The sequence below is a fragment of the Nematostella vectensis genome, chromosome 1 (assembly GCF_932526225.1).
Source record: "Nematostella vectensis chromosome 1, jaNemVect1.1, whole genome shotgun sequence".
Classification (NCBI taxonomy): domain Eukaryota; kingdom Metazoa; phylum Cnidaria; class Anthozoa; order Actiniaria; family Edwardsiidae; genus Nematostella; species Nematostella vectensis.
The window spans coordinates 5,105,602-5,114,646 of NC_064034.1; the positions used below are offsets into that span (position 1 = coordinate 5,105,602).

Consider the following 9,045-nt stretch of genomic DNA (forward strand, 5'->3'; position numbering starts at 1 on the left):
AGTTCTTTTGTTTTATAGGAAAAAGCCCCGTTTAGGGTTGTCAACGAACCCCTGTTTTTGTCTATTTTTTTACGTATTTCCCTCCTCAAATCATATTCCCCATACATATAATGAGAAAGTACAAAATTGCCAAGCGATAGCGATCAACAAATAGACGTATATTTGCTCATGCCCCGTTCGAATGCGTGGGAGGGTGATTTCCCCGCTGTTCGACCATTACGGGTGCTTGTCCTGCTAAACCTGATATAAATAGGGTACGACAATAAGAACAGGCCAGCGAGACACAATATTCCACGTACAAGGAATTTAGAGAGAACAACACTGTACGAAAGTGACAGAGAAATGAAACTAAATGTGGAGACATAAGACCAGCAAGATCTAAAAATAGGGCACTACCACAACATATCAGTGCAAAGACACATAATACCATTGTAAAGGAAAGGAGAAACGACAACACTCGTACGTGGCTAAGAGAGTGGGCGAAACAAAAAACGGAGTCGTAAGACCAGCAAGGTCTAAATATATGGCATCAATACAATATCAACAGTGTAGAGACATAATATCATTGTAAAGGAAAGGAGAGAATACAACACTGTACGGGGCTAAAAGAGTGAGCGAAACGAAATACGAAGACGTAAGACAAGCAAGATCTAAATATAGATCACTACCACAATATAATATCATGTACAGGAAAAGAGAGAAGGCAACACACTTAAAGGGGCAAAGAGAGTAGGCGAAACGAAATATGTAGACATAAGACCAGCATCTAAATAAAGGGCATTAATACAATATTAGCAATGTAGAGACACTTTATACAATGTACAGGGAAAGAGAGTAGACTGCAGTCTGTACGGGAGTGAAGGAGAAGCGAAACGAAACACGGAAACATAAGACAAATGTTGCACAATAAGAAAACATACCGGAAAAGGAAAAGGATATTAGAGACTTTTCCCTAGCGGGAATGGGGATAGAGTGGTTTGAGATGAGGGAGTTTTTTTTTTTTTTTTTTTTGGGGGGGGGGGGGGGGGTCTAGAAACAGAAACAGCATACAGACGCACAGAAAGAAGACTCGTGATTAGGATTTTACATTGACCCCGCCCTTTTGCCAGGTGAATATGAATATCATTTCAGGCAGATGAAAGGGGTGAGATTTCTTGAGAAAAGCCGAATAAAACCTATCTATCTATATACGATCTTCGTCTCTAAATTTCAATCAGATAAAGTAGGCATATTTTGAACACAAAATCAAACTTCCTACACAATAAAAAAATAGTAGAACAGCAGTGTAGTACGTCACGTGTGTTTTTCGGGATAATTGAGACTTTGAAGTAATTGACGCACGTCAAAGTGACGTGACGCACGTTGAATGACTAATGGTACTCATTTTGAGAAGATTTGAAATGTGAAATTGAAATACCCGACGCACTTCCAATTATAATAGCTGACCTGCTAAGAAAGAGGCTGCGTAGCAAGCAATTCCGTGGGCTCCGTATTCTATAGAAATAAAGAGACGCGTAAGAAGTGTTTAACTGCCCCATAAACAGTTAGCTCTCCACTTGAATTTCACCGGTTAAAACCACGCAAAACGCACGTACGTGCGTAAACTTCATAAATCACAATTTTTATATACAAGCTGAACTTATTTTCTAGTGCGAATTAGCTTTTTCCAGCTTTTTTTAATTGTATACGTTTTGCGTTTTTTTCTAATTGTGTCCGGTAAAAATAGATTTATTGGGGGTTGTGGTCTTTGTCTCTTTGTCCAAAAGGGGACGTCTTGCTTTTGGCCCTTCAGATATCTTAGGAAAAATAGCAAAGATCAAAGAATCATACCTTAGACAAACGCAAGACTGCAGTTATTGAGCAACCTAGCCACAAAGAAAACTATTTTTGGATGGCTTTTCGCATTTCTTGGTTATCTTGAAATTTTGCCGCCATTTTCTTTCGAGGGTTTGTTGTAAATATGCTGTGCTGATTAAATGCTTGCGTCTCAGCGAGTTTCACTGGAAAACTCTATTGCAGGTGAGGCGTTGAGTTTTATCATGAGATACGTGTAACTGAATGAATTAGTGGAGCAATCTAACGAACTAGACGCAGTTGGTCCTCACAACTGACATAGAAGCTTTCATATCTTGCGAGTTCAGAGATAAGAACACCAAGGCCTCTGCATCCACGAGTGATTAAACGAGTTCTGTCAAATCATTGGATTCGGCATGAGGCAATGGGGAAATAAATATAGCCCCGCAAAATTAATGTAGCTTTTTAAAACCGAATTTAGGCTACACATTAACCCCACAAACTCCATTATCCCATTTTTTTCTACCGAAATGACAATTTATTATGTTTTCGAATTCCTAAATCCCCATCGTAGAAGAAAAAAACACACACCCAAAATCGAAACCTAGTGTAAACTCTTTTATCTATGTTTTCTAGAAACTGTAGCTTTGCTTGAGATAAATTATTGGATAGCTTCTTTGTGCGAAATATAGCAGTTGTGATGGTAAAAGTGTACAGAAGTTAATGCTTAGATGAAATCGAAGAAGTTGCGTGATAAACCTCAATTACATCTTTCATTCAAACAAGATTATTTTTTTTTTATCAAGACATCGATAGATGATCATAGAATGACCACCTTGGTACAACGACCAACTCAACACAACAATCACCCCTACACAATGACCACCCTTACTCAACGGCCACTTTAGAATGACAACCTCGATACAACGAACACCTCTACACAATGACCACCCTTACTCAACGGCCACTATAGAATGACAACCTCGATACAACGAACACCTCTACACAATGACCACCCTTACTCAACGGCCACCACAGAATGACCACCTTGTACAACGACCACCTCTACAAAATGACCACCCTTACTCAACGGCCACTATAGAATGACCACCTTGATACAACGACCACCTCTACAAAATGACCACCCTTACTCAACGGCCACCACAGAATGACCACCATCACACATCGGCAATTTCTAAACACCGAAAAGAAATTTGATCATGCATATTATGGGCCAATCAGAGCGTGCTTTTTTTATTAGCATTGTTTTCTAGTCAATCCCAGTGGGCTCAAAATATGAGCCCCGAACATGAAAATTTTACAGTATTTGTATCAGTACCCTCTTTTTTTATCACTTCCCGGTAGGTATAGGGAACGATAAAAAGGCCTGACACTCGGGCTATATTTTATGTACAAATACCTAAATGAACATTCTTTTTTTTCTAGATCAGGTATGCTTCAAATCGCGTGCTCCGATTGACTCAGACTGTTGCTCAGTCCGGTATCTCACAATCCATAGACCCTAATACCGGACAAGTGCGCGAACGAGAAAACCCTCATTCTTACCATGTTCTTGTGTTATTTCCCCACCTAAGAATCAGTCCGTATCATGCAATACCATGACCTCGGTCTAAGAAATAGTTTTTAAGACCACTGAAACGATATTTCACGATAATAATCTGCGTGTAACAAAAAAAAAATTTTCATGGGATTTTGAGTGGAACTTCATTAAGTTGAGAATACCATAGCATTTATATTTATATTTCGTTACCATTTTGCTATAAAACAATTCATACAGTAATAACTGGAATGCCTTAAAATCAGTTGATAAATATTCCACAAACATCAAGCCAAGAATCTTGTGTTTGGTTAATTTTCAGCACTTAATATCATCTACACATACAGTATCTTAGTCAAGACTGGTACTTTACTAAAATAAATTGCATCTGAATTCAATCACTATAAAAGCCATAAGCAAGTGTGAGAAAAAAAAAACTTGTTATAATTGGAGTTTATTTACTTGATATTTTATAGTGACTGAGATTCTTAAATAAGAGAAATGATTAGTCGATCAGGATAGTCCATGCATTAGAAGCTAGTATATATTAATTGGGTGATTCAAACTAGTTTTAATGGAAGTCAGATCCACACAAATAAGTCAGAAACTGCAAATCGCAAGTGCTTCAAACTAGATAAAATTGAGATATTTGTCAGTTAGTTCTGAGCTTCATGTGCTTGTGGTTTCACCTTTGACATGATTGATACGATTATTTTGAAATTTCTTCAATTACTTTGTCTACCAATTTCGAAAACAATGACAGTGACGAGGCTGAAAAATGCTGTTGAGGTAGACATAGTTGGATCCTGCTTTCAAACAAGAGCAAAAGAAGGGAAAGAGGTGTAGGGACAAAAGCTCTATTCCCAACCATTGCTTGGCGCCCTTGGCTGGGCACTATGTAGTGGGATAACAGAAGCTGGGAATTGGTCAGGTAGCTTTACAAGCTTATTACATCCTACAGTCCTCCTTCTGTTCTTTATCTCTTGCTACAGACAATAAGAAAAATCTCCAAATCTTTTAGACTTGGGTGCTAAAGTACTTGCATTCCATACCTAAAAACTACAGCCCACAACGGCCTTATGTTAAAAATATTCTCATTATTTGGATTAATTTTCAAACCCCATCTATGGTCATCTCTGCGCAAAACATCAAAGTTTAAGTGCTAATAGAACTAGATTAACTTGTGTAAAGCAAAAAAAATCTCACTCTCAGAACTATACAAAGTGTGGAAATTGTGTTGGATATTCATCCCCTGTACATTGTCAGATTTCTAGGGTAATACATGCAGGCCCGTAGCCAAGGGTGTTAAACCAGAAGGCTCAACTTAAAGGTCTGCTATAATAAAACAGCATTTGTGACACAGAGCTGATGATACATAGCAAAAATTGGTCCACTTATTGGGTGAATAAGACACCCAGTTAAGATCCTGGCTGTTGGCCTGTTCTATGGTGGCATCCGGACAACACCATATATAGAATAGATACACAAGCTAACAAAATATATTTTGCATTTTGGGAGATGTGTCTCTATAATAAATTACTATATAGGTCGGATTGGTTGTGTCGTGGTGGTCTCGCAAGTTGACAATGTTGCTCATAGCAGTACACAGCCTCTCTTTTTCTTCCTCGACTTTGTTTCTGGCGTTTTTCTGTTTATCTGTCTTACCAGATCATAAAATATTTCATTTACATTTATTTTGGCTTTAGCTGAAGTCTCAAGGAATGTGCTGCAAAAATAAAAGAACAGTCAGCATCAGACAAAACAGCTTCTACACATTGTGTTTTCATCCAAGAACTGAGAATTACCTCAGAATCTTTATTGTAAAAAGTCAAAGTCAAAGTATGTTAGCTATAAAGTTAGAACAAAAACTGAATATCTTTGTAGGGTTAAAATATGTATGAAATATCCCAGTTTTATTTCTTGCAATACAAAAATTAATTATCAAGTTTAAATAAACAAGATGTAATGTTAATCTTGAAAGCAGTCTTCCCATATCTCCCATATCAAACGGCATTCCCCAAAAGCTTCACTCACCAGTTGGCAAATTGTTTTGCCAAGTTTTGTCCCTGGTCCTTTCCCACTACTCTCTCATCTTCTAAATCACATTTATTTCCAACAAGTACCATTGGCACCTGTAATACAATTTCTTATTTTAAAACATGAAATACCAATATGCTTTGGAAGCTGGGGTGGATCTAAGTTTTTGCTAACAGTTGGGGAGGGGGGGGCTAATCGAAAAGGGGAAGGGTACTATACCCCATTATTAAATTTTCTATTCAAAACACATCTCACTTAGCAGCCATAATGACCCAAGACCCCCCCCCCCCCCCCCCCAGTGTGCTAGAGAAGATGCTAGATAAAGAGCATGAGATGATCCGTACATCATCTGTATCTTTGACACGAAGAATTTGCTCTCGTAGATCTTGTAGGTCGTTGAAAGTAGACTGTGCTGTTATAGAGTAGACCAGAACAAATCCTTGCCCATTCTTCATATACAGATCCCTCATTGCTGTGAATTGTTCCTGGTGAAATTTTAAACGTATTTAAAATAAGGTTTCTAAAGTGCTTATATATCATTATACATAATATGCAATAGTATTTCAGTCACTGTTTGGTAAAAACAAATAAAAAATATACAGTTGCATGGAAAAAGATGATAAAACTGGAGTCTGCTGTCAAAAAAAAAGGAAGAAAGAAAAGCAAGCTTTTGTTTGAGACCCTGTATGATTCAGGTGACAACATTCCATGGGTACAATGCTGTGTTCACAGAATTTCAGACAGAATGTTCTTCTGAAATCTGCATACCTGTCAACTCTCCCACATTAGGCAGGAGTCTCAAGATCTTGGACATTTTTTCCGCTCTGGATTTGGAGCACCAAATCTCCCGCTTTTGAGCAATTTTTAACACTTCTGAAAAAATATTCTATAGAAAATCGACATTTTGCACTGATTTCCTTGGGTACATAGTTCAACACCTTTGTGAGATTTTTAAGTGGATTTGTGAGCGAGAGCTTTCTGCTCAGCAAACGCCTGCAAGGGTATACCCACCCCTCCACCCCAAAAATTATTATACCCACCCCTCCCAAAAAAACTTCTCGAGCCTTGAGATTTTCAGAGGTTGACAGGTATGAATCTGGATGTTACTGTCATCATAAGAAAGTTAAAGCTAGGTTCTAGCAAAATTGTACTTGACAATACTCTTTCAATGAAATAAACTGAATATTTTCATCCTTACCTAAAAATTGTATTTGAATGATTGCAAATGATTGTGAAAAATCTTAGGTGACACTCTACATGTAAGAATAATGACGAATCAAAAGTCAATTCTCTGAGAGCGATAGCAGGATTCAATCAGGAAACATTGTGTTATGGGGACATCAAACAAAACAGAACATCCCTGTTTAACATTGCAAAACTATAAAATATATCTATAAATAGGCGGCTAGGTTAGTACAATACCTCCTAGGCTGCAGTGTTATCTTGTCAGCTAGGTGAGATGTAAGTGTCAGTGTTAGATGCCCGAGATCCCATAGTAATAAAGCTTTTAAGTTCTGCACTATTGACATTGGTTCCAGTATGATGGTTTTTAGACAGGGGATATTGAACAAGTTGAAGCACGTTAAAAAAATTACCATATGTGAGTGTAAGGTGATCACCCATTTAATTTTTTCCCAAAACTCTTAAATTCACCAAGGTCATAAAATACATAAAAGGTATAACAATCAGAATTAGAAAGTTATGAATGAGGAAAATAGTGCCTCTATTAATGGCAACATTATTGTCACATTTTTTTAATGTTTTAATGTAGGTTTATGTAATATGAAGTTTTCCTGGTGAAATTATGTATAACTTATAGGTTAGAATTTTTTTTTGCCTTTGCTTTGCCCTAGAAACGCCAATGTCAACAACTTTACGAAATCACTTAAACAATACAAAAAAGTCCACCATCATCTATAAGGATGTGAAGTTCATAAAAAAAATCAGACTAAAAATTGTGCGTAATTCACAGAAATACATTAAGCTAATCAATATACACGCTGAGCTTGGTGTAAGTATCAAAGCAGGTTGGTCCTGTCAAAGTGTTTGTTTTTCAATTCAAAACTTGATAAAATGACAGGACAAAAGTACTGGATTAGAAACACCTACGCAGTATTCTAACAAGACGGGAATAATACCTCAAAGTATAAATATTGCCAAGTAATAAAACTTGAGTGTCGGCCATGTGACCAATATGAATAAAGAAGAGCCGAAATCGTCTCGAAATGGGACAAATGTCAGACATAATTTCTTTGTAGTTTTATAAGCCTTACGTTGATCTTAAAAAAAAAAATAATAACCACCAATTACATAGAAAAACCACAAATTTGCCTACATCTAATAAATTCCTCCTCCTTTGTCATAAGAAAAACACAAACTTGATATCAACCACAATAACAATAGAAACTTCTCTTGGAAACTGATAAAATACTATATTATGTGTTGGAAACACATAGAGTAGACAAAATGACGCTTAGATATTCGATGTACTATATCTTTATTTTCACTCACTCATTTCGATAGAAAGTTTTCGTGATCAGTTGTTCTTCGTTGCTTAGTTTGTTTCGCTAGAGCCTTTACAAAATTAGGAGCGTTCTATTTTCGATTAAACATGTGCAAAGAACTCTCTAGTTTGTTGAACCATAAAAATTGATCTCGACGACTCGTCTACCGTGATGCGCTTTCTTTAAGAGCTTACCGTTCCTGCTGTGTCCAGGATTTCTAACATACACTGCTGGCCATCAACTTCGACTTGCTAAAAGGAAACGGAAGACAGCAAAACTTTTATCGACCCGTGTGTTGCGAACAGACAAGTTACGGCCGAACGCTCTTTGATCGTTACAATACAACGCGAAGAATAGACGTTATATACGGCTATATTTGAAATCTATGGATACACTACGAACCTTTCTGTATGAGTCCTCGATAGTTGGATCATATTTTTCGACGAAGATTCCTTGTACGAATTGCACAGTCTAGAGAAAGGGTAGTTTGTGAGTTCGGGACACTCAACGGTTAGCTAAATCACTGTGAGGGCGCCGATGGACTATTGACATCAATTCACTTCTATAAGTTTGCAAAATTAGAGCGAATTCAAAGGACATTATGAAAGAGAAACATATGAATGTTACCAGAGCACTTTTTCCGACGCCACCAGAGCCAAGGACAACGAGTTTATACTCTCTCATATTGCTTAACACCGAGTAAACTCGACCTGACAAGAAAACTCGCCATGTTAAAACTTCAATAAGACACGATAAAACGCAGGGTATTTGGCAAATATATGCAATCAGAGCGATCAGGCCCACGAATTACTCACCTGGCTTGTAGATGCGAGGGTTTAGAAAGCGAAAAGGCGGGTTGTTTGGACAGAATAATCCAGCTAAGTTGATATACACAATCCAAGACGCTCCCTCTGCATCAAGCGAGATGAAATTTCGGGCGTGTACGTCACTACGAACGGTCGGCAAGTTATATACGCCTCGCTTCCATGGCGCTATTTATAGACCTGACCAGGGGAGGGTAAAATGCGCTGCGCGCAGAGAAAGCGACTCATTTTGTAAATATTTGGCAAATATTGCTGCTGCATTCGATAAGAATCATCAGCCTATTCCTGAAATCACTAACTGATAAAACTGGAATTTTGGAAAAGGACA

General features: G+C 37.6%; 1 protein-coding gene across 1 annotated transcript; it reads right to left on the bottom strand.

Annotated features, from left to right (window-relative positions):
* Positions 1-3,539: 3,539 nt before the first annotated feature.
* On the bottom strand, positions 3,540-8,865 carry LOC5510684 (ras-related protein Rap-1A). The gene is made up of 7 exons (XM_001631060.3): positions 8,709-8,865; positions 8,521-8,603; positions 8,296-8,364; positions 8,088-8,144; positions 5,734-5,874; positions 5,387-5,484; positions 3,540-5,078 (listed from the first exon to the last, which is right to left on the bottom strand). The coding sequence occupies exons 2-7, from the start codon at positions 8,575-8,577 to the stop codon at positions 4,946-4,948; spliced, it is 555 nt and encodes a 184-aa protein (XP_001631110.1). The 5' UTR covers positions 8,578-8,603; positions 8,709-8,865; the 3' UTR covers positions 3,540-4,945.
* Between the last annotated feature and the right edge of the window lie 180 nt (positions 8,866-9,045).

Excerpts from the sequence above, each read along its gene's own strand:
- LOC5510684 (XM_001631060.3), bottom strand. The coding sequence starts at position 8,577 with ATGAGAGAGTATAAACTCGTTGTCCTTGGCTCTGGTGGCGTCGGAAAA. Across the intron at positions 8,145-8,295 it reads TCGAGGACTCATACAGAAAG|CAAGTCGAAGTTGATGGCCA; the intron begins GTTCGTAGTGTA and ends GTTTCCTTTTAG. Across the intron at positions 5,079-5,386 it reads GCAAAACAATTTGCCAACTG|CACATTCCTTGAGACTTCAG; the intron begins GTGAGTGAAGCT and ends TTATTTTTGCAG.